General features: G+C 43.9%; 1 protein-coding gene across 1 annotated transcript in view; it reads right to left on the minus strand.

Annotated features, from left to right (window-relative positions):
* The window catches only part of plcb1l (phospholipase C beta 1-like), a 99919-nt gene that overhangs the window by 69938 nt on the left and 3000 nt on the right, over window positions 1-26981 (minus strand). The window contains exons 2-3 of the mRNA XM_076756280.1: window positions 25082-25159; window positions 683-751 (exon numbers count right to left, since the gene is read on the minus strand). Of these exons, the coding sequence (XP_076612395.1) occupies window positions 683-751; window positions 25082-25159 (147 nt within the window). The remainder of the gene's footprint in view (window positions 1-682; window positions 752-25081; window positions 25160-26981) is intronic.

Below are 26981 nucleotides of genomic sequence, written 5' to 3' on the forward strand. Positions count from 1 at the left end.
GCATAGACCGGGGGTGGGGAACATCCGGCCTCTGGGCCGTAGGCAGCCCATGAGACCGTTTGATTCAGCCTGTCAGCCAATTCATGAATACTAAAATAAAAAAAAAAATTCTCGAGAAAGCAATTATTTTTTCTGCCATAAAAGAAAATAACATAAAATAGTAGACTAGACCACGCTTCCGGGTGGTCCCTGAGCACAACACACACGAAGCGGTTATGTGTCATGATGACATGCATCGTGGAGACTGTCGAGAAAAGAAAAGCAGATGTGGAATGTTGTGCTTTCCAAGAGAAATGGACAAACGATTATTTCTTTGTTGAAATAAAAGGAAAGCCAGTGTGCCTAAGTTAGTTTGTGGTGCTCACAGTGATGAAAACGGCAAATCTCAAGAGTCATTAGCTTGAAACATGCTGAATTAGATGAGCTACAAGGACAAGTGCACTTGGATCGCTCAAGACTGATGGACCCAAGTCTGGAAAACCAGCTGCGAGTAGCATCATCATCACTGTCATCTGACATCGCCACACCAAAGAGGAACAGTTCCAACCATTGCAGAGGTTAGCATGATAGAAGTGTTCATTAATTTCGTATGGCCCCGGAAGCATGTAGTAAAAATGGAAATGGTCCTATATATATCCAAGCACCTGGGCTGGGCAAGCGAAGTCAGATTAGTTTGGCTTACCTTTGGCGTTTTGGTGCACTTTCCATTTCTGGCATCTTTTATGTACGCTATGTCCAGAAGGTCTGTATCCTGTAAAGAAAAAGCACGGCTAAATCAGTTTCAATGTCAACCCAGTGAAAATTCAAAAGCTTCAAAGACAGTTTAGGACACAAATACACTCTATGCCCATGGGTGCTGTTTGGGATCCAAGGCGAAGGGAAACAGTTCAGCAGCCCTTTCAGTTTCCAAAGCTTCCACCTGTGGCTCAACGGCTTGTGTGTTTGTGTGTGAACAACCGTAAGCGTTTAGGGGCACACATTAGCCTCAATACTGGATGCCATGTGGGAGTCATTCAGTGCAGACAGATGCAACCTTAACGACACTTTGCCCTGTTAAAGCGTCCTTGTAGTGTTGTGTATAAAATTAGGACAAATGAAGCACTTCACTGGCACACATACACAAAATAGGTTGTGGAGAATTTCCTCATAAAATCATGGTGTGCCATGCCAGGAACAAACAAACAGATATAAAAAAAAAAAAAAAAAAAAAAAAACACGGTGCAGGCTGTGTTTCGTGACAGACAGTATCCTCAGTTGCAAAATACAACTGGCTGGCAAGGAAAAAACAACTGGCTGGATGCAAAAGACTCCGCGCATTCGCAATGTTCTGCTTGCCACAGCTTGGCTGGAGTCAGCTCTGTGAGTGGCAGTCAACTGGCAAAGAGACGTAACATGGCACCGTTATGAAGACAGCCTTGAAATCAACATGAATATCAACATTATGATTGAACCAAAAAATTAAGCACAGCTCCCTCGAACAGGATTTCAAGTGAACGGAAACCTCGGCTCCACTGTTGATTCATTATTGATATGGCAGTGTGGGAAGCTACATCAGGGCTTCTTGTTCCATCTTACAGCTCCAATATTACACATCATACCATTGTGATGCACGCACACACAGACTCACAAGGAGAAAACAATGCCAGCCACGCTGTCACGGCTGGTAATAAGAGCGCTTAAGCATAGACATCATGAAGAAATGTGCTCAGGGAATCCTTCTTACAAAGTAGATTGCAAATTCAGCGTCCATCTGTAAGTGGACACACGTCACAGATATGCAACCCATCAACTCATCTGTCTGCTATTCCTGCGTCCACCAATCCGTCAATCAAATGTTTCATGCTTATTAGCAAGCCTATTGTCCTTTAAATGGCCGGTAATGTGGTTAGCAGTAAATACACATTCATACAGAGGGCCCCCGCTACCTTCCTTCAGTCGCCGCATGCCTTTATCAGTCTGGATTATCGCTCTCTCCATCTCTCTGAGAGGGAGCCAGGACATGAGGTGGAAAATTAACCAGAGTGAACTGTGTGTCCACTCAGCATTATCTGGGGAGACAAGGAGCGACAGGGGCTTGACTCAATCTGCAGCCGAGATGCCGGTATCTGACCATCTCAAGGCCATGGGGTTTGTGGAAAATTGCACCCAGCCATTCCTGCTTATCTACAAATCCATACCTACCTGAGTGGTCCCCAAATACTTTTTCTTAATTTATAAAAATCAATTTAGTGTATATTACTTGTTTTTTTTTGCTGTTTTTGTCACCTATAATTTACTCATTTTATTCATTATTTCATTAAAATCAGCACTTTTTGCTGCCATATACAGAAGCGTCAGTAGATGCAAACTATTTTTCACTGTAGGTCTTAAAAAATTGTGGCCACTTCGCTACAGTAGATGTGCAGCCACTGTCTGTCTCCAAATCAGAAGCGGAAATTAAAGCACTCTATTCTATGGCTGTGATCCACAAGGACAAGTTATTCCTTTTCTGCAGTGCGTAGCATCAATTAGACTGTCTCTGTTTGCACAGAGAGAGTCTCTGAGTCAAAGGTTAACGCCTACATCAGGTCTGCAAATGCCTGCCTTTGAAGTCTCTTTAGAGAGATGGAGCTCTGCATGAGGGCCTCGTGGAACAGCGGGGCTTCAGGAAGCAGCTCGCTGATGGGGTCCTTTTTTGTGCCCTCTAGTCATGCACAGTTAACACAGTTCAAACTGGACCAGCGTCATTGGTTAAGTGTTAACCTGTAGACGGATTTAAGGTGAAGCAAACTGCCTGTTTGGGTGATAAGCTGCTCCCACAGTTGGCAAGATGCAGACGTGCAGCCATTACTGCAACATCCAAAAGAACTGTGTCAGCATTTTCTACAGTGTGCAGAGGCTTACTCATTGTGCAGATGTAAATAAAAGTTAATGCCAATGACATTTTATTAATGTTGACTTGGACTTATAATTGCAGACACTGCAGAGTTAGCTCATTAACATACTTTCCTTCTGTCCAACAGGCCAGCCATAACTTCTCTCATTTATTTCCTATGACATATGTTCTTTATCTCTTCATTTCCCCTCCCTCTCTCAGGGCATCAAAACAGCAAGCAGGGATCCAAAGCCTATTGAGATCCACGGCACGTCCGGGAAGCGAGCGGGGCCAGCAGGAGAGAAACTACAGAAATTAATGAACATGTTTAACATGCACTGGCCCTGGGCTTTGTTTTCTGTGTCTATCTCTGATGTCGAGCCCCTGTTCACGCAACATCTGCAGCATGCTGCCGTCCTCTTAAAATTAAATCCATTCCTTTTCCAAGTGGCAAGAAAGGAGCGGGGTGTTTGTATGAAACTTTGCAGGAAATCTATCATTTATCTGGGAGTCAAATGTGCATCTGCTTCATGCACTTATTACATCTAATATATATGCACTGCTCTTGTATTAGAGCACTCTTTGTTATCCTTTAATTCAAAGAGAACACTGAGTTCACCAGTGTGTGAAATGTGATATACAAAATTTGACTTGAGGCTATCCGGGAAAAATCTGTTACAAGGTGCTTTGAATAAAACAGTCTTTACAGAGTATTTACAACAGGGCTTGCAGTTTCTGGCCAGGTTGGTTTTTCTAACAAAGAGTTCTGTTGCCGGGGTGTGAGAAAAAAAGGGGAGAGTGTTAAGGAAATGTGGAATGGGTGGTGGAGATGGAGAAAAGGATAAATGCAAGTGGGGAGACTGAATGCCACAGGTTAGCTTGCTCATTTACCAACAGCGGGCTTGACAGCCTTGGGGTTCAAAATGGATGTGCACTCCACAGGGCTCGGGGGCCTCTGCTGAGCAACGGAGACAAGGAGCAAAGAAAGTGAGGGCAGGAAGGAGGGAGAGGTGAATACATACAGAGCCAATGAAGGGTGAGATGTTTGAGACAAGGCTGTTCTGTCTATAGCACCGGGGCCAGCACATTCACGCTTTCATTCGAGATGGACAGGATTTCATGGAGTGCTCGATGATAGCAATAACAGTAACGTTCAACAGTACAATAGTTCTATTTATTTGAATAGCGAGAAAGCAAAACAAAAGAGATTTAACAGATCATTAATCTACTAACAACCATTTAATGGTTAGTTCCATTGTGTCATTTTTCATCAACAGCCCCGCATGTCCATATCAGGTTGCTGGCCAGTCAGATGAGGTTTGCTTACATGACTGCTGACAGGCTATACACAGACAGACTATACTGGTATAACATGTCAGGGAGGCCCCTTCTCCTTCATGCCACCTCATAGACCAAATTAGCTCATTATGCATCCCAGGACTCTTTGGGAGCTTTGGGAGGGCCTCAGCTCATGTACAATAGAGGTGGGCTGTTTTGTACTTTAGAGTGAAGCTCAAAAATTGATTGATAGAACTGCAAACCTGGATTTTGCAATACCATTACTTTTATGTTGCATTACTTGCTTACTTACTGTCTATTTTGCTGGTCAGCCTGTTGAATTTAGCACGTTCTGAGGCTAATTAGGCTAGTAGCATCTATCGTAGACCCACACGGTGGACCAATGTTGGCATATTTAAAATTGAGGGACAGTCAAAGAGAAACTGTGTCAACATTAAGCCTCATTTAAGTGTTAAATAACGGTAGTAGTAGGTTGATGTGGGAAACAGTTTTTTCATCTTGCTTTTTGTGCCATCTCACAAAGCCAGACTTAACGTTTTCTCCACACTTACTGCAACACCTGCTCAGCTGGTTTTGTTGTTACAGGAAAATCCCCTCTGCTGCGTGCCATGTCGGTATGTGTGTCTGTTGCTGCTGTATGTAAATGTACTTAATAGACAGGCTCTGTGGTACGCTGGCTGTTGTAGTCACATGATGTACTTTGGGTTTCCTGCCAAATAAACGGTGTTGAGATGCCAAATCCTCCCCTTTGTCTGCGTCTAAGAGTGACTCATAGTACAGTGGCTAATTCACTGACATTATACTGGGCAGGATACTCAACGTAAAACTTAACAAAAAGATAAAATAGATGAAAAATTTGGGATTTTATGTCGTGCAAAGCTACATGAGACTATTGCACAACAAATGACACTGCTGCATTCTCTATGCATAAGAGTATTCAAGGGCCCACTAACTTAGGGTCATAGGATTCCGGGCACGGATGTGATTCCCTAATCACAACCAGAGCTAATACTTATGTGGAACAAAACACACTAAAGCCACACAGGTGCTGTGCCTGTCCCTGAAAGTGGCCCTCCAGCGACACTCGGCTGCCAGGAAACATGGACTGTTACAAGGGAAAATGGTGCATGGAGAGCTGTGCTTGAACTTGGTGGAGAGTCACATCCACTCTGCTGTTCCACTCTGGGGTTCCTATAGAGCGACTCTAACAGCTCCACAGTCGCAAACCTCCTCACCTGAAGTGGCTGACTAAAGAGAGATTGAGAGAGAGAGAGACAGAGACAGGCATGGAGAGAGAGCTGTGAACAGTCAGACTAAAGAGGAGAGAGCGTCTATGTAGGAGGAAAATGCATACGCATTCCTGCACATACACAGCACAGGAGGCCATATTCTGTTTTAAATACTTTCTGTGGATTAAATGTTTTATTAGGCAGTATGAAATGGAGAGTGACAGCAAAAGTGCGAGAGAAATGAGGTACGGCATGCGACAAAGGCCTTGAGCCAAATTGAAGAGTCTGGCATTGCCGCGAGGCAGCCTGAGGGCCTATTTAAACTGAGCCACTAATTCACTCTGTTTTTCATCCATCCACACTGCTCCATGTTTCCAGTCCCCCCCCCTTCCCTCTCTCCCTCTGTCGCATCAAAAAACTGAAATAAAATCTTCAAACAAATCAACGCTCGATCACAAGCGACCAACAAAGGACAATTCTCTTTACGGTGTGAATGAAATGAACTGAAAGAGCGTTTACTCCACTGCAGCTGTGTATTCTCCCTTGAACTGAATGGCTTTCATAAAAGGAATCTAGATCTGCAAAATGAAAACTCGCATAAGCCTTCAAGTGTAAGTCATATAGGTAATTTCTATGTGCAGCTGAGTGGGCTGGTCATGTATCTAACCTGTCTCAGACAAAAAGACTGCGCTGTGTGAAGATGTCAGCCAGGCAGTCCTAGCACCAGTCACCATGCGGGAGCAACACAGCTTATTTTTTAACTATGGTAGATTCTGCAGAAGTTTTGGTGCAACCCTTTTTGGATAACCAGAGTGATTATTTAGTTCTTTTGTTTGGTTTGTTTTGTGTCTGAACCAATGCTGTCAGACTAAAAGCCTCGTCCGTGTGCAGCCTGTCACTCTGTATGGTGAATACTGTAGATACTCCTTATATTGGTCATGTCATGTCTCATGGCTTTACTGTAAAACTGCACTGGTTGCTGGTTGCCATGTCTATCCTCTTAAACAACAATTACAACATGGTTTGCTGAGCCAAGTTCCAACAGACTTAATGCAGGAATTTAAAATGTAGGTACAGACTTTCTCAAACGCCATAACAGCTAATGTACTGAGTAGTAAGCTGGAGAGATTGTGGACAGATTCTCTTTCAGAGCGTAGGATTTACTCACATCTCAAGGGATCTTTAATTTATCTGTCACGTCAGAATCAGGATTACACTCCAAATAAGTTTATTCACCACGCAGGTCTAGGAATACAATGAGGATTTATCTTGCTGGATTTGCAGCTACTAGAATTCCACTATCCCACCATTGTCAAGCAGCAGGCAAGATGCAGAGTTGGGTCATATAAATATGAGTTAAGTTGTAAATATGTGACCTTGGCAATCGGTTTGAGTTGGGAACGTAGTCAGACAAATGGGAAGCAGACACAGGGATTAGGGGTCAGAGGGAATGAGGGAAGAAAGAAGGAAAGGTGGCAAGGAGGGGAGTGAGGGGGGAATGGCAAGGTGGGAAGAAAAACACTGAGGCTGGGCGACGGAGCAGCATGGCTGTGGCTGATAGCGGCTATCAGCAGCCGACACGCTCCGCAAAACAACCAATGCTGAGATAAAGGCTGCAGGAAGCTTTGTTCTATACATCAGCGCGTGCATTTGTGCTTGCACACACATCAGGTGATACACACAAACACAACTCTATAAGCAGAAACACACACACTTGTGCATACACACACGCAAACTCCAGCTCCTCTCTATCATCAATCTGCAGCGTCTTCTGTGCTCAGTCAACACTCGACGGCTGAGAGCGAAGATGTGACCGGCTCTTTAGCTCGCGCTGGTCACCATATTCCCTGGGGGGTGCCAGACCAATCAAATCTTGGACACGCGCGCGCAGACACACACTTGCCTGCACAGTGACGGATGGAGTGCAGTGAGTGATACTGGAGGGAGTGTGCTCCTCTCTGATAGATAGCAGAACCGAGTGGGATGACAGAAAAAAGCAGAGCTGCTTCCCTCATCTGTCCATCATCCTCTGTTGTTCTCTCTCGCTCTGCCTTTGTTATGCTTCTGGACAGATTTACTTGCCCCCCCCTCCTCCTTGGTTTGCTTACTCTGTCCTCTCTTGTCCGTCTCTGCCTCTGCTGTCTCGGACATGTGCCTCTCTGTCTCACCTCTCCTCTCCCTGGATATCTGCTTCCTCTGTCCCTCCTCGTCCCCGCTCCCTCCATGCTTCCCTCCCGTCTTCTTGCATCTTGACAGCAGCTCTCGTGTCGATGGATGACAGGTCACATCTTGTCTGATCCCCCACCAACACACACACACACACACACACACACACACACACACACACACACACACACACACACACACACACATATGCTAACATACCACCTCCCATCCCTCTGTCTTCTTTCCTCGCTCCGTCACACCATTTAAGTCTGCTCCTCTATCTGTGTGGCTTCCTTCAGGCACACCGTGGATGGCTCTTACCTGCTGCTGCGGAACATCTGAGATCCTTTCGGAGGCCTGATGATGGGGACACACACAGACTTGCACGCATGCAGGAATGCATGAAAACACGTGAAGACATTTCTGGGGACAAAATCCCCAGAAAAGATGAATTAAGGTCATCAAAGGCCACACAAGACACAAACACTGAAGTACATACACCTATAAACTAACAAGCTAGATCCAATTATAAAAACAGTTTCCTCTGGGTATCTCTGCGAGATATTCTTCTTTCTGGAAATGTACTCATTGTGTCTTTGCAGGTGATGTTACAAATTAAATTCTTGGCATTCAAGCGATGGCTGAAAGGCACATTCAACCACACCACATCTCTGTATTGAAGTCACTGGGCTGAAAGTGATCAGCGTGCCTGTGTGTGCTTGAGCCGGGGCTCTCCACTGAAGTCCTTTGAGAATCACTGCCAGTGGCAGATACAGTGCAGCTCTGGCTCTCATCTTTCACATCACCTCATTTAGACACCTCCGAAGTGCAATCCACGGGCCCTTTGAAGTCAGGACAAAGCGGACGGCGAACAGAAATGCATTTTTCTCTTCTTTCTGCAGGCAAAGCTCTCCATCTCTCTCTTTCTGTGTCTGGGTCGCCTCTTCCCAAAGATCCTTCTTTAAACACTCTCTGGTCACACTTCCTCCTCCCTCCACACTTCTCCTCTTTCCCCAAGTACAGCAGATTGATCAAATCAGATAAACACTAAATACAGTGGGAGGAAGGTGAGGGAGAACAGAGGACAGGCAATTGGTGTGAGTGCCAAAAAAACAAGAAACACTGTTTCTAATGAACTTTAGCATTTCCGTACTGTAACTTCTTGATCAACAAATACGATGCTCATACTAACACATCATTACAAACTAATCTGGGTTGTAGGCACAAGAAAACATGGGGCCATTGCTGCTGCAGCAGCATCTTACTTGTACACTTTCAAAATGACACTATAATGTATGTTAAGGATTCCATTTTTAACCAGCTCTTACAGAGAAATATGTTGCCAATCTTCTGTAACATCTGTTACATGTTGGAAATATAGCCATTACAAAAGTTATAATTTACAACAACTTCTGTCCACACTGTGCTATTAGCTGCTCCACCATTAAAAATCCAGACGGCCAGCCTACACAGAGGCTGATACATACATACTTTAACTTCTAAAATTTCATGTTTCTGATTGTTATTAAAAATGAAGCAATGCAAGAAAAGGAATTGCAAGTGACATAGTCACAGGTTGTCATTTGTTATTTTTTATTGGTTGCCAAGCCTCAAGAGGGTGGGTCTTACCTAGTGTGGGCCTGCTTGAGGGTAGATAGAGAGAAAGGAGAGACAGTCACATGGTAGTGACATGCTGCTGTGAGGAGCAACTTTCGGTAAGACTGTAATGGACAATTACTGACAACCCTCAACCCCCCCGTAATTTTGTTTAGTTCCTGTCTGTGTCTATTTTCTGACCTAAATGAACTGAAACCAACGTGCACGACTGGAGGAAAGAGAAGAAGATCAGAGCAGACTGGTCCTGACTACACCACGAGTGAAGCAGGCTGAGTTCATTGGAATTCAGGTAAGGCCTGAATCCGTTCTTATGCTGGCAACCGAAGGCATTCAGAGTGAAATAAGGTAATTAAATCCATCAGACATCAGAACAAAACATTTAACAAGAACTACCAGTGCTAGGACACAGCTTTTTTCATACAAGTGTCTTTTCGTTAATGTGATCCACAGTAGCACAGGCTGCCTTCATCTTCCAGAGGAGATGACTGCCAACTGGCTGACCCAAACATCTCTGCTTCCACTGTCAGTCAAACTGTGGTCAGTTCAACTGCACAGCACTGCATCAAAAACACAACGCACAAATCAGACAGGGAACGGCAACTGGTGGCCCGCAGGCCACATCCGGCCCTCCAAAGCCTCCAGACCGTCCTCAGAATATTAATAAATTCAGGAAAAGCACGCAGCTAACATCTCTCAGTGGACGAGGCTTGAAGAGCATCAAGTTCTGCACTGATCCTTCTGTACACCGAGTGTACAAATTCACGACGTATTGTGCCGTCTAAAATGCTCCACTCTTGGAGGACGAACTGAACTTGTCTTCAAAATTGCAGGCTTGGTCACTGCACCTTGTTCTTCCTTAAAAATGAAGCAGTGGCCCTGGAAGAACGTTTAGGGTGAAAGAGTGTCGAGTGTCTCTTTCACAATTTGAAAGCACATCTCCAAATTCATGATGACCACTGCCATACTTCACTATAGGGACCATGAACTTCTCACTGCTACATCTGCTACAGATGCAAAGACAATAGGAGCGTCAGCAGAGCACAAAGGGACTGTGGGGAAAATCAGCGTAAAGCTTTTCACTGCCACTCCGGCTTTAGCATGTCTGCTAATGTACTGATGAAAACTAATTCTCCATGTCCCTCTCTTCCTCTCCTCTAATGGGCGGTGGTGTTGTTCCTCTCCATCCTGTCATGTAACTCTCTCGAGGAAGGCTCTCGGAGAGGAGCTGGTATTTTAAGTATGGCAGACTGCTGCACTTCTTGTCTTGCCCCAGAGCACCTGCAAGCAGTTTAAATTTGATACCTTCTTATCATTCCACCAAATTGAATTGAGTTTAGTGGGGAAAGAAAGGCGAGTGACCCACATTTGTGACACACTTAGTTGCTCAAGTGGAAATGGAACAGCGAGAGGAAGAGGGGGAGTCTGAGGGAAATTCGGGGATGGACAACAAAGTGATTGCATGGTGGAAAACCTTCTTTTTAACCGGTCAAAAAACACTGAGGTGACAGGTCCTGTCTGCAAAGTAAAACACAAATAACACTGTGATAATGGACAAGATGCCCCAGTAAAGCGCTGTGTAAGAGTGTCTAGATTTCTTTTTAAACTCTTATTCAGTTTGTATGTGTGTGTCGAAGACATGTTCATAATCTACAATAAAAGCTCAAATGAGTCCCTCAGTGTGTGAGCATTCATAGATGGAGAGACAGCAGCTGGACAATTGCTACAGAGTACAAAGGAATTCATCTTACAATGAAAAGCAGCAGGGTGGCATTAAAAACCAAGAAACCCCTAGCTGGTGGGAATTATGACCCCCTGAAACATCAAATCTAATGTAATTATTATGATTAGTGTGCATAAAAGCAACAACACAAAGCAAGATGTGTCAGAGAGCTGTCTAAATACAAGACAAGAGGAATTCAGGGCTCCTGAGAGTGAACACCAGATATGCAGCCCTTCCTAACATGCTTGTTAATGATTAACAAGACCGGTTGATGGAAAAAAACATACTCTTTGCTCTGAGTGATTATCTGTACTTACTATCCCACTGACTGTTCTTCATCCTTCTCTTGGAAATGGAGTTTTAAAAACCTCGTCTTACCAGTCGCCCGTTTGAGCAATTGGTCGTTCGTTTATGTGCAGGAAGGACTGGAAATTGTTCGAAAGCTAAAATGTCTGTAATTGCCTTATTAGCAAATGGGACTTGAGTGTAAGCCATCTACTGCCCTGATTCCTCCAGCAAAATGAATTAAATAAAATTTATCGAGGCCTTTCAGTGAATATGGAAAAACCGGCTTGAAACGTTAGAGAGGCAGGGGAAGAAGGGGGGAGAGGAGGGGGGAGAGGGGCAAATGACAGCTCTTTATACATTTACAGGGTTAATAAATGATCTGTGCATGTAATGAATACATATGACAGACAGTTATGAAATGTGCTGTGAAACAGAAAGTGATGCTTAAAGAGGCCTGTCATGTTTCCTGTTGCATCATGTGATTTTTTTTATGAGCGTGCTGAAACTCGCGGGCTTGCTTGAAGTCTCTTTCTGCATTCCTGAACAGGAAACTGATAATCCTGTTGAGCACGCAACAATCTACACACTGATAACATGCAGGCCTTCCAGTTTCTGGACTTGGCAAGAGAGTAGCATGACGAAAGCAAGGCATCTTGATAACGCCGATTCCCTGGAGGTATGCCAAACACGCTGCATTTGTGTGCATCTTAACATTTTATTTCTCTCATTTCTAACATCTTCTGTTCATGACTAAAGCATTAATACCAAAAAGAAAAGTGCCTTGAGCCAGTCATCAGTTCTATCTGAAGCATCGTTGTTCTTAATGGGATATTCTGCTCCTCTGTCTTCTTTGTTAATGACTTCTTGAATTGTTCACATCAACCTTCCCACTGTCAGCAGATGACAAAGAGCCATTTCACTAATGCTGGCCTGCAAGGGCAGAAATGCGTCGCATTCGCTCTCTTAAATAACAAAAAAATGATTATTAGTTTGCAATCAAAGCTAACTTTGCCTTTTGTTGACTTTACACCACTCTCCAGAGGAAAAAGGAATAATTGAAGACGTGCCATTCTGACTTCACTATTCTTTTAATTTCAGCTCTCATCTTTGTGTTCGCAGTGACAGAGTAGATGAAAGAGAAGAGAAACAGGGAGAACTTCATTACTGGGTGAACTTTTGACCTGCGCTGCACAGTCAAAGACATCAAATTTAAGGGAAACTAAACTGCTGCACAACAGAGAAGCATATTCAAGCCTTTGAATCAAAACTTGACATGAAAACGTCTGTCAGTTTGCTTCATCCCGATCAGATAAAAGTTAAGAATGAGGCACAGCATGCTGTATGTACATAACATAGAAAGGTCTAGTGTTCAGTGAGAATTATTAATTATCTAATCTAGGGCAGCAGCGTCGTTGAGCGTTGAGCACTTTTGCACACTACAGCAAGAAGTTCCAGGGTTCAGCTCTCAGCCACTCTATATGAGGTTTTGATTATTCTCTGATAGCTCATTCGCCTGATTCTCTACCAGTAAAAAGTCATCTGAACTGGAAACTCTAAATTACTAGTCGGTGTGATTGTGAGCGTGAATGTTTAAACCAATGATCGAGCGTGATCGGTCCAGGCCAGTCCTTTGCCATCAGCTGACGAGCTTTCAGTAACGCCAATTTGGTCACACAATTTGAACATTTCATTCCAGACCCTCAAATTTAACGACAAAAATTTTTTTTTGTTTTTGCTGATTAAATGAGTCGGACTGACCGCCTTGTGAATTATGGTTATTTTTCGCAGCATTAACACTGCAACAAAAGTGATGAGCAACATGAGGCTGTGCTCCCTCTAAGCTTCCCCGCCAAAGCCTGGGCTGAAACAGGAAGGAAGTGTGTTCTCTCATTGAGAGCTTGTCTACAGTGGGACTTCAAAGTCTTTTGGCTGAATGCCTTTATTTGAAAGGGCTCCCTGAGGAAAGCAGCCACCTGGCCTGGTACAGCGATGGCAGTCAAATCACAGCAGCAGGGGGGTTTTGAGTACTTTGCAGCATCAGAAAACAAGCTGCATGGATTGGATTGTCATGGCAACTGGGCTGGGTTTGGAGCGTTTGAAGTGGAAGGAAGGGAAAGGAAGATGAAAAAAGAAAGAGGGGGAGAGTCGGTCTGTCTCTCTGTTGACTCATAAAACACAGTCCTCGCAAATTTGAAATGTCAGTTTACTGGAAGCATCGGCGTTTAAAATGTCTCAGCTATAAATTTTCTTCTGTAATCGATTTCGCATAATTAAAACTAATAGAGCAAATCAATGGTTGAGAAATTTCATTAATCCCTTCTGACCTGTGATAGCAGCACTCTGTCTTACTCAGAGGACCAGTTACCAGAGATCTATAAACTACTGTGTCCGACTGTAACCTCTGATTTCTGACCCCTGCAAATGAAATGTGAGGTCATCCCACGGCGATATACGAACCACAGCTCACCACTGATCTACACATTCTATTGACAGCCACCATAGCACTCAATGCCTAGTCATCATGTCATTAAGAAATGCTCTGGTGAGTCAAGCAAAATCATTCACAGCGGTGTTAATGAGGGGTAAGAGAAAAAATCATTCATTCACAAATTGCCATTTTTTTAAGCCACAAGGGTCAAATCGTCTGGCAAAAAAAAGCAAAATCCAAACATGGAGGATGATTAAACATAAGCCGCACCTTCCCCGATTAAATAAAAAGCCTGCAGTGTTTTTAATTGCGTTGTCTGGCAATTTTTATGGCTTCATGCTGCTGACAGCAGCGGCTGGAAGAGGAATGTAATCAGGCTGTCCGTCCGGCCGGCCGGCCGTCCCATTCTCGTGAGCGCATTATCTCTGGAACCCCACGAGGGAACTTCTTCAAATTTAGCACAAACTTTCACTTGTGCTCATTGGTGAGCTGATTATAATTTGGTGGTCAGAGGTCAGAGATCAAGGTCACTGTGACCTCACAAAACATTGACATATGTGGCATAATAAGCATGTTTCTCACTGGAAAATATTCACTGGACTGGACAATGTCAATATACTGATGACTTCCACTTTACCAAAATATAAACGTAAAACCTTTTATTTAATTCCTTCACTACATATATTACATGAGTCTGGACTTTCAACACTGATACCCACCCCTCACAGTGACTGGCCCGGTGTGCAGAGATATGAAAGAGGCAAGTTTTGAATGAATGTAACATCATAAAGGAGAGACAGTTCAGAAGTGTGCACTTTGGTACCCATTTGCATAATTCATAGTGTCTTGCTCCTCTCTGTGACATCAGGCTTTTTATTTTAAAACCAGTCAAAACACTTTTGCCTTTACACGTGTTCAGAAGACACATCATACGACCTAGTTTGTTTGACGCATACTAAGACCAGTAACAAAAACACTGGAATCATTGGGAAGAGCTGAATGGTCACGGTGGTTTGTCATATGACTTTCTGATTTTTTCTGACTCTTGTTCATGACATGCAGCCTTTACTGCTTCAGCTTGGTGGCACTGTCCAAATGGTGCAGCTTGGGGGTGGAGGTGGGGGGGGGGGGGGGGGGGGATGGGGGGGGGGGACAAGCATAAACAAGCTGACACTGACTGATTCAGCTGTGTTGTGATGCAGAGCTCAACCAACAGCTCCGTTCTGTCGCAGCCATGCAAATATCTAACTGACAGCTACAACAGCAGCCTGGCCTCCGCTGCACATTTAAATCTATTCAAATCATGGCTGTGTCAGACTGACAACTCCACACTTCAGCAAAAGCTGCTGCCTGGGGTCCGATAAGGTACAGAGCCTCACCGCTGACATTTCATGATAAAGGTTTAAATGTTCAAGGTTCACGTTTGACTCAGCTTATTTACCTGCTGTGATCAAATTACTCCCACACGTGTAGGAGGAAAATGTAACTTATTGTATGGACAATATGAAGGTATCAGACCAAGGAATCTGGCTGATGCTGGTAGAGATTAGCTTTTAATTTGATTTTAAAAACAGTTAATATTAAAGTGATCGTCTCAAAGATTTTCATTTAAATAAATGTCTGTTAAGTCTCTATCTATGGCCGACTGACATAACACAATGCTGCATTAAGTGAGTGCTGATGCAAACCGAACATTTCCTACTGCTGCAACTTCACATGAAAGCATTTAACTGGCAAAACAGGAGTTGACTTTTATTATGAAGTCCTTCACAGGAAATGCAACAGTGCATTTGCAATGAGGTTAGCACTGACCACTGCACCAAAATATGTCTCCAAAACAAGACAACGGTCATGTTTTGAAAGCAGATCACTGAAATATTGCAGGGAGTAGTGGAACGAGAAGGAGCAGCCACACTGAGCTATTGGACGAAGCGCTGCCAGGCGACAGGCTGCAAACCTTCAGCTTCTCAGCGAGGTAACCAGCTCCTTTCATTGGGCCCTGTTGTCGTGCCATGTGCAGCATAAAATCACATTATGGTTGAATGATGGAAAATGACAAATTACTGGCTGATTTCTTTGTCAAAATAACAATAGTTTCTATGCTGTCTTCAGAATTTTGTGGTATTAAACACAAAATGTCGCCAAATCAATCAAACACCTTTGAGAACGCCACTTTAATGCACAGCAATTTCATTATGAAACAGGGGTTGCCTATTTCATACCAGCAATAATAAGCGCTGCAGCTTATTATTGCACCAAAACAAATATGTGAACCAGGGAGGTAATAATGAAGAGGTAATCAGCATGTCCAAAGACAGTAATGACAGGGTGCACTGAGACGGGGACTGACAGACAGTACAGACGAGGACAGAGACAGAAGCAGGGAGAGCGTAGCGGGCCTTTCAGCTGATTGCAGTGTATTGAGTCGAGATAAAGTCAATTTACCGGCATCACCGTTAACCATACATCGCAGTGATCCACATCAAAATTTCATTAAGCCCTTTCTTTGACACCGGAAAGACATTTTTTACGCTCGGAATAAGACAGCTTTTTTCTTGTTGTTGTTCAAGTGAATGGAACAAGGCAGCTGAAGGGAAACACAGTGTAATTATTTGAGTCATGCTCAGCCAAGGAAAGTCCCGCTCTTCCTTCATTCACTCTTCCTTTCCCACTCCGCTTTCTACTTCCGCGACTGTGTGTAACGCCTCCGTCACACAAACACCGAGCGCTCAATGTCAAACCGCATTCTGTGTGAACTGTGTCAGATGAAAGCGATCAGTAGACATCGCTTTTGAATAAGCAGCCCAGAAATAGGCCAGCATAAATGTTATAAATACCTGGACCCATGAGACAATGAGAAGCTTAATCATCCTCTTTACTCTGCTGTCATATTTGAAACAGCCAGTCAGTCAGACAGACAGAGCGCCCTTGATTGGGCCAATATGTGCCAGTATTGAGATGAACATCAATTTAGTGCATTTGTGCAGGACATAACTGCCTTGAAATGGTTGTTTTAAAAATGATATGAAGCAGAATGCATGTGTGAGCTAGGCCTGAAGGACGTGGCAAAAAAATCACAAAGCGATTATTTTGACAGATGTTGCGATGGCGATATGAGGTACGATTTTAGTCGGCATGGTCAATTTAGCCTTTTCATCTTCACTGAATTGATGCACCACAGTGTTTCCTCTATAATGGTCTGCTGTGACACATTTTTCCTTGATCAAAAAAACTGCAGCTCCTACGATTTGGATATTGCACTTGACCATATTGTGATTTCAATAACATTTAGATTAATTATTCAGCCTTAGTGCGAGCTGTTTATAATGAATTTTTTAAAACACGGTCTCAGTCTATGACTTGTGGCGGTAAGGCATGCATGCTGTACAGCAGACGGCTTTAGCTTCTGATTATAGAACAGCTTCTCTCGTCATGGGCTGTAATAACAGCGATAGGATAACAGTACAATTACACCAGAGTTATCCTTTAAACATCAGTCTGAGTAATCAAAGTCAACATTTTGTTTAGAGGCGTTGGCTGCGACGCCGAAGGAGAAGAGCGAGTGGACAAAATAAAAGAAACATCATATAATAAGCTCCAATGCAAAACAGCGTGGCGCTAAACCAACAGTCTCTTAACAAGGTCTCACAAAGGAAGTACTTATTGTAGGGTTACTGTATAAGATTGCGTTACACTCTCAAGCATTTTTGTTGCTTTGTCCAACCACTATTGTCACTGACTGCGGGCTGTAACTGTTATCCTTCAGTTGCTGCTGCATCATCAACATCATCCACAAGCCCTGCGATTGATTAAGCTTATAACTTGAATCCAGGGTGTCTAAGCCGCCCAGTCAGAGCTGCTGCCATCCCTAAGTCACCTCCGTTATCCTGGCAGACTCAGCAGAGGCACTGAGATTCACACTGAACAGTGTTGGCACCAACGGAGCCTGTAATCAGCCAAAAGGCTCTGAACGGACAAAAAGCTCTCTTTCCGGATACGCGGCTCCAAGTTTTGTGAAGGGACCTCGAGTCATTCAGGAAGGGAAATGAACAGAACCATGTCCCTCCTCCTCCTCAGTGTTGCTTTGTGTGTGTGTGTGTGTGTGTGTGTGTGTGTGTGCGCGTGCACAGGCTAGGCTGCTTGAGCATGTATTTGTCTGCCTGTAAACCAGCACAGTGCAGTGGAAAAGAGGTCCTAATCGGAATTCAAAGAGAAAAACAGGGCTAACTCAAGCGCAAACAAAGCCTTCTGAAGTCACAGAGGAACTGCTAATCCAAAAGAGTTTGGCAACGCTTTTCTTCTTTTAACACTTCTTTTCTGCTTTTGACTCTCTGCTCTGATAAAGGGTGATTCAGTCTGCAGCGCCAGTTCCACACATACACACCCCAGTGTTTTTCTCTACCTTACAGATGTGCCTTGTTTAGCAGAGAGGTCAACAGTTTACATCTTCTTGTTTTAGGCTGGGTGATCTGAGCCAGGCTATTGTTCGAGTCACCTAATAAAAACAGAAAGTTTAACATTTTCACTGCAGGGACCATTTACTGTTCCCAAATGACATTTGCTCTTCCCAAATAACATGGCACCGAGTGGCAGGCTTGACTGTCGTAATATTTAAGTGCTGCAGTGACAACGGTGACAGCAATTTTTGTTCGCCTATTGAAAACCCATAAATAACATCTATAAAGATTCCGTACAGCGACGTCCAAGGCTGAAACCAACAACCCTGTCCTGCCCCTTTGCTGTGAGCTCAGTGCTGACTGACAGAGAACCTTGATGTCAGTATTTTAGGAAGCAATAATGTGTGGCGGCAACTATCAGTGTTGTTTAGGACTGTAATTATCATTTTTCCTGTTTAGTTATTGAAATCTAGTTTGATGACTCGAACACAATAGAAATCTCATGCGGTATGACAAGTAGATTTTTAGCACAGATAATTAATCTATCAAAATGACAATCAGCAGTGCTGCATCTGTCAGTCACTCATCAGGTCCAGTCTTTCAGCAAGTTGAGCAATGTGGTAAAAAGAGCTAAGCTAGCTAACTACCGTTACTTTACATGATACATTTTGTTCCCACTTGGATCTTCCTCTGGTCAGAATGTTTGTAAAATGGAAACCACACCAATATCTAGAAATCATATTTGATCCAGAGATCGCCACAAGTCTTTCAACTCGTTGTGACGGCTGAATTTGAGTTTTGATTTGGATGCAGCCGGACAGCTGCCTTTGCAGCCACAAGACTTTGCCATTTTATGTGACTACAGCACAGATCTTGACCGAGTCAGCTGTTACGAGCAGCTATAAGATTGTGTTTCTCTAAAAAGAACAAACACCTGCAGTCTCATCATTTTTCTGATGACCCACAACCAAACTCAAGCAATCTGATACTGTACAGAACATGATTCAATACCGTGCTGCCATTTTCACCTTCATGCGTTGGCTATCATTAATAGCATACTTGGACAAGGGTGGGTCTCACTGGCCAGCAGCTAAATCATGCTTTAACAGTTATGTCTAAGTGATAGTCAGCAATGGAAAGGTATAATTATGAAAGCAGTCGATTGAAGGGCTGGGCCATATGGAGGAAAGGAAGGCCGCAGAAGATTAATGAACTGCACCCAAAGTGAAACATAATTAACATCCACAGTAATAATATCGTTGCTCTAAAAGCAGGAAAAAGTCACAAATTCTGCAAGTTTCTGGACTTTTAAAAAACATCTCTGCATGGTTTATCAATGACAGACTTCATCATTACTGCTAAATCACATACAGTGTGTGAGGGGGCTGAGCTGGCTATTTTTAACACTGGTGTGGCAATTTTACATCAGCTGAGGTCCATTCTCCTAAAAGCCAATCAAAGCAAAACGTCAGTACTAAATTATGTCACCAAAATGCTAATGTGACATGGAAGTGACTCATTATGCAAATGAACTGATACCATACAACAGCCAACACAAGGACACAAGTCATTTTCTTCACCATGATGATCATCACCCTCTTCTTCTTCTGTTTTTCCATCCGTCTCCCTCTATCGCTGTTTCTCTCACTACAGGTACAGGTGAAAAAGGACCTCTGTGTGCCAGGTTATAACTTGGCAGAGGTCACAATTCACTTTCAGTAGATTGGCTGCAGATTTATGCCTCATCTCTCACCACCATATAGTGCTGACGGAGGTGGAGGAGCAGCCGCTTCGGTAATCACTGAAAATTGCTGCATTGGGGGAAACAGATGTGTGAACTGTGCTACGACAGAGTGGAGAGAGAAGGGAGTGTGTGTCTGTGCATCAAGTGTGTGCACTAGCTTTAAGATGAGTCCAGAAACAGACTTCCTCATGCTCTGGATCAGGTCAGTTTGAGGCTCATTCGGAAATGTCCCACACACACCAGCTGCCCAGGGTGAGAGTCTGGTTTTGGCCCAGGGTGAACTGTCTTTCACCTCTGCACATCATTCAGTGCCATATGCTGAGTGCCTGTCCAGTGAACGTCCTGAAACCAGCACGCTGCTGAAACATGAATCTCCTGAGAGAAAGCGTTTAACCTTTTGTTTTAACACAGCCTGCTCAGAACACACACATGCACGCACACATGCACAAACCAATGCATGCACAGAAACAATGATCTGAGCTTCAAAGCGGCAACATTCTCCAGAATATGAGCGGGGGCTGACAGAGAATGTGACATTTCCAAGGTGTGTGCTGTCGCATGGCAACCATAGCAACTAAACCAAAAGGCTGTTAATTTGACTGAGTCAGTCCACCTCTCAGTGCTGAACAGCCCCTCCCATTGAAAGCAGGCTCAACCAACGGGAGCAAAAAATTATTTTTAACCTACTAAAGACGCACCTGTTCCTGGTTGGACATCACAGGAATGTTGGCATGTGTGCGTGTGTGTCGCTGCCTACATGTGTGACTGTACGTGGGTGTGTTAAGGTAGGTATGTTCATGCATGTGAATTTGTGACATGAAGTGTGACACAGAGGTGCATGTATGTAAATGTGGTCAAATGAGCTGAGTCTAAATACCTCTGCTTACCCTGGCACAGTAACTCCTATATGTAAAGCAGTCAACCAATGGAAAGGTGGAGGGTGGATGGAGGGTACAGGGTGGAAAACGGTGACTAATGTCATTACAATACTGGATTGTGTTAAATAACTCGGAGGCACACTGCTGATGATTATTTCCTCCTCATTGCTAAGCAAATTCTTTGTGAGGAGAAGATACAAAAGGAAGTGTGAACAAAACTATGAACAAGGAAGCTACAAGTATCTTCAAGTTTCCTGCTCCACTGTTCCTCCAAGGGAAGGGAAAGCACCTCACCTGACTGCCTTTGAAACTAAAGAGAGCCGTTACCTAATAGCTCAGATAAATGTGTGACTAACCTTTGCTGATTTCCAGTGATAGTCTTGGACGCTGTGGGTATTTATGGCACTTTTGTTCATGTATTTCCATTGTGGGATGCGAATATGTTGACATAAGGTCACTGCGTGGTATGAATTTACATGGAGTTCTGTTTTACTACTGATGTTATTGTTACTGATGTTGTCGTGGTCACACGGTCATTACTCTAAAAAGCCTCATCACCGTCAGCACCGTCACCATCATCACCGCTGTTGTTGTCAGATCATTCTTTCCCCATCTCTGAAAGTGTTTGTACGTTGAGCGTGTGTGTGTGTGAGTGTATTCAGAACAGCGGCTCTTTAAAGGTGAAGGAGACAGCGTGCAGAAACATAAAAAGCCGGCCAAATGGACTCTGAAGCAAACACATACAAACATGGGAGAGTTATGGCTGCACAGTTTACATTGCAGTGCCCCGTTTAAAAACACAGCAGTGTGCAGAAACGGAGACAGAGCGCATGTCACAGCAGAATCCACACAGTCTGCACCTGTTTCTCTGCACAAGGGAAAAGAAGAGATTGCGTAATACCTTTCAACTATATCAGACCGTATTAACTATCCTCAACAAGAGTGCCATTGTTCAAACTCCTGTTTTGGCAAGCATCCGCCAGCTGAGGAGGGAGGAGAAGCGAAAAATCAAATTAAGCTGATCTCTGGATCCACAGCGCCTGAGCTCATCTCATGAGCCGCCGTCATCGTTAAGCCACCTCGATTCACCTGACAGATTCAATCGAGGATCAATAAAAGGGTGTTTTTAAAGTCTGACGGGTCTTCACCAGAATGCTATGGTTTTGAAGTTGAGGCTGTATTGTCAGCACGAGTTACTGTGACTAGAACAAAGGTGTTGAGATGAAACTAGAGGAATCCTCGAGTCTTGAGTCATCAACTAAAAAGCTGGCCAAAGAAAAGGCAAACAGCATCACACCTAAACAGATCTGACGTTGAGCCTTTGCTGCTGTCAAAACGAAACTTTGCCTTTCTGACCTTAAAGCACGGCTGAAATCCACTGCTGGACCAGACTCTGGTGTTAAGATCTCATGACTAGATGGAAAAGCCAAACCTCGGCTTAACAGCACTGCCCTTCATCCGTGACTTTTGACCTGCATGTCTTGAACGCTGCCGCCATGACAGTCTTTATATTTGAATGTCTTCATCCAAGGTATTGTGTTTTGTATGTCTGCTGCTGTGCAGTGCCAGAGACACCTTTCCCTGCACTGTAACTGACTACTGTCAGATTGATTCAAACCGCATTTGGTGTCAGGAAAATGAGGAGGTGATTTGCTTGCATCATAATTTGCAATCTTGGCGAGGATGTCCAAGTCAAAAGGCTGAAATCCAAGTGGAGTCACAAGTCAAAAAATGGTATTTCACACAGCATGAGTTGATGAATCATTTTAAGAAAAATCTAAGCCTTTTCATTGAATCTAAAATGTTTTCTTTCAAAAGAGGAAAAACGTCTCAGGTATAAAATTTATCTTTTGTGGTGTTAAATTGGTTCAAGGCCCGGACTAAAAACTGAAAACAGCGTAAATAGGGAGAGTAAATAGTAGAAAGTGTGTCCATCAGTGACAATGTGTGTTTGAAAGCGAGCTCAGCGGGCACACTGAGTACAGTTCTGCTGTGCTTCTGAAGAATCTGAGGAATGCTTTTACTCTGCAGGCCATCAGGCCGGGTCTCTCACAAACACACACATAACAACTGGACACAGCATAGCGGCTTGTTTAAATTGGTCTGGTGAACAGATGTGCGATGCCGTCGTGAATGAGCGAAAACATGAGACGAGACGTCTTTATAAACACATACAAACACGCGTCTGCGCCGACAGTGGCGCTCAGGAACACAGCCGGTGCCTTTCTTTATGCCCTAATAGAGTTTTGTCCAGGCTGCGCTCGGTATCAATTTGAGTTATTATGTGTGCGGCAGGACTGCTCTCGATGCTGAGAGACAGAACAGGCACCCATACGAGTAAACGCACCCGCACAAAAGCCTCATCATTCAAAATCCTCGCCTCATGACAAAGACACAGGAAACAATGACAAATTGATGCCAAAGAGCCTCTCTCAATTCTCTTATTGGAGAATCACGCTCAGTGCTTGTAATCGCCGACCACGAACACACACCTTTCCACACACACAGGCCAGCCAGACATTAAAAGCGGTTCTCTGTTCTTCTGTCTGTCTCTTTGCAGAAAGGGAAGTATTTCCTCATTGTTTGTTTAGTAGAACTGTACTTTTGGCCTGAAGACACCTCCTCTTTTATAGTGCATTAATTTACAGCAGGGTGCCAGCATCATAGGATCCTTTCTCCGCTAACACACGGAGGAAGCGGCACACTCATAAATGACACATATATGTGCATGTTTGTTTATCGAGGTGTGTGTACAGAGGTAAAACCACTCCTGTCTCTGCTCTGGTATGGCTGCAGTGAAACACCCTCATCTAGGCAAACATAAAATCAATGGTAGCTATTAATTAGTCTACTTCTGACGGCCTTTGCTGCTACAGTTGTACACATAAATAGAACAGGAACACATTACGCCTGTTGAGTTGTCTGGAGGTGGATTGGATTTTAAAGTATAGAGGTGCTGGATAGGCAGACTTCTACTGAGGCACTAAGTAATAAAAAAAAAAAAAAAACAGAGCAAACAACAACTTGACTAAACTGGAACAGCCTCTGTGGATTATGTACACGCTTTCAAGGTCAAACGGAGAGGAAGTCACATGCTCGACAAGGTTATTGACTCTGATAGCGTCTCGTATCTAACATTTCACAACCTTGTTCCTGGTTATTATGAAAGTCTTTGCCATAACTGGGGAGGAGACAAAAAAAAAACACAATGCACTATGGAATATTCTCACAGGTGTCAAGTTAAGCACTGCAGGTGCAGCAGTTCAGATTTCTGTCATCGCTCTTCAACTGGCTTCAGTCAGTCCCTGACTGACTGGTAAGGCATTGCACCGTTGGAAAATGCACTACAAATGTGTTTTAATTAGGGTTGAATCAGTTCAATTCAGGCAATTTGCAACTTCTCAGAGAGGGTCTGATCCTCATTTAACAATTGTAGTCATACCATGATAATTATTACAACTGGAACGCCAAACAGGACCCACCGCTGAATTCTAATGGCTGCAAGTGAGCACCGGATCGTGCAATGACAGTCGTACACGACAAGATGGATAGCTTCGAGCAGCTGTCTGTGAAATGTGTGGACCAATGATATGTCTGCTGTGGTCATATATCAGCTTCTCAAGCCTGAAGCACTGTACCGTTCCACAGCCACACAGTTCAAATATTATAAAAACCCATTCTCCAGCAGCTGGCTCACATTGAGAGGTAAGATTATACTGTATCAAGTCTGTAAACACAAAGGCCTATTCTAATTTTTCAGTAGTGTCTGCAGATGCACTCAGCTGAGTCTTCTGCTGTTCTGATTCACGCCGAACAAAACCAGAAAGGTTGGAAAGTTTCACATTCACTATACGGCAACGACAAAACAGAAAGTACTTTGGTGCCTTGGCACTTTCCTCTTGCTAAGCACCAGAGTGTGAACAAGCTGGTGGACACTGAAGCTTCTTGTACTTATATTTAGTCTGGGCTCTATTTTCTTCCCTACTCACTTAGAGCATTCAGAGCAGCAGTGGCACTGTGGAACAACCACAACCTTCTTCACTCATTTCAATGAGATGACTGCGTTGGCACATGAAGGGCTCCAGGCACAGAGGGCTCTGGGAATAACGCACAGGGTGAACAGCAAAAATGTTAGTCCTGGCACTTCATTGGCCAATCAGATGTGTGTAAGCACGCAGTCCAAGTGGAACAGCTTGTATCATGTGCTTCACAGCATTGTGATCATTTGATGCTAATGTTTCAAAGAGGGATTATTGCGAATGTGATAACTTTAAATGAATCTGGGCTCAAAGGAGTATAAACCCGTACGCAGTGCGCATTAATAAGCTTTACATTTGGGCTCCCTGGTTTGAATTTCATCTTCGATCTGAATACATCCTAAAAATGCACAAGCAAAAAGAGTTTCAAGTGCACTTTACAAGATTCGAGGCTCCGCACGACCCAAACACTCGAGTGTCTCACCTTGTTCTGGTCAGTCCAATACAGGAAGTAACCTTTGGGGTCGACTGTGAGAGTCACCGGTGTCACAGTGGTAGAGTCCTGGAGGAAAACAAAGAAAAAGACATCTGGAGTCAATGTGTGTGTCTGCGTTTTTACATGAGTGCGTGCTTTTGTGCGTATGGCAGAATATGCTCTGGGTAAACCAATTCATTTATGTCTCAGGATCAAAGCCTAGTTTTTGTTCCACTACACGCATACCAGAATCTGCAATGACATTAAAAGAGCTGTTTGTGTCGTAAGCATGCGCACAATCCTTTCCTTCTAGGGTACTTTCCCCACCATGACCCGGCATCACCACAAATGACCGGCAAGCCCGGAGTGCGATTTTTTCTTGACTTGACACGACTGCAATCGCTACCTGCACGTTGTTTCACAGCTGATGTTTCCATTTTCCACCTCTTGTAACAGACAAATGCTTTCCCACAGTTCCCACAAACAGACGGCTCCAAGCCTCACACACACACACACACATATTTTGACCCTGAGGCATACATGGCAACGCCAGATATTATTGGATGCGTCTATAAAAAGAAAGAGCCTTTGCTTTGTGTCCACAGTGGCCATGGTTCAGCCGAACAGTAGCATATTGTCCTTCTCAATCAGCCATGGCTATGAGATCAGAGAGATGGGAACAGCATTGCACAGAGCAAGGAAATCTTCAAAGTGTCTTCATGAGGCTTCTAATGATGTCCCTATCACAGCACTCGGAGACAGAACTAATGGTCTGCATCTGCTAGACGCTTGTCATATTTGGGCGCGACCCTATGCGGCCTGCAGTGTAGGATGTCATGAAAGGGTTGAGCTGGGTGCTAGTAGACAGAGTCTGTGGGGAGGTGCAGACAACTATTAGCACTCTGAAATCATTTCGTACTGTCTGAATAAGACAATCACAGTCTATGGGACCTGGCCCACCTGCTCCATTATAGGCCAATACTGAAATCCACCCCTTTATGATGGAGAAATTGAAAAAAAAACAGACAGAGCGAGAAAGAAAGAAAGGAAGAAAGAAGGTAAGCGAGCGGAAAGCAAATGACAGACTCGCTCGATGTCGCATCAGAAGCATTTGCAGTTTTGACGTTTGCTATGGCAACCCACCATTCCCGTGAAATCTATTAGGGGCTCAAAAGGAATCGTTTTGGTTCTGTTCACATGATTGCACAATCTCTGAAGGCTTGGCTGGATGACAAAAGATGCAGCTCATACCACTGTAGCATACACACACACACACACACACACACACACACAGTACTTACTGCCTGAGGGCAGGATAAAAGCCTCATGTTCGCAGTTCTTAGATATAGCATCTCATACCAACTGCAGCCCTGTATCTCTGATCTCGACTCGGGTTACAATCCACAATCCAATTTCTCCAGTTTAGCTTTTATGCAGATTAATATCCCTTTCCCGTCCTCCACCGAGGCCTGTGTTACTCCTGGAAAACTTCATAAGACGCTAATGAGTTGGATCAATAATTGTACAGCAAGTTGGTTATATTGCAAACAAAGTGAGACAAGAATCCACTCAGCGGGCGAGATGTGGCTACTGATGGATCGTCTGTGATGTCGGAGACAAAGGAAGAAGGTGGCTCGGGAGCAGTGGGAATCTAACGATGTGAGAGCAGTCATTTTCACCAGCTTCTTTCTTAATGTCCTAACTCTCCACGGCCACCGCTACAAACACATTAAGCCATTACAGACTCTTTGCAAAGATTTTCCTCATGGGTCTGCGCATTTACGAAAAACAGAAGTTACAACATGGCGGATTAGAGTTGAGAGCGATTTGCTGAGATTACAACCTCCGGAGTGCCGCAGCTGCAGCTTTTTATTGTCATTTCACTATTTCAAGGATTTGTCATTGATGG

This window comes from Chaetodon auriga, chromosome 18, assembly GCF_051107435.1.
Source record: "Chaetodon auriga isolate fChaAug3 chromosome 18, fChaAug3.hap1, whole genome shotgun sequence".
In the NCBI taxonomy this organism is placed as follows: domain Eukaryota; kingdom Metazoa; phylum Chordata; class Actinopteri; order Chaetodontiformes; family Chaetodontidae; genus Chaetodon; species Chaetodon auriga.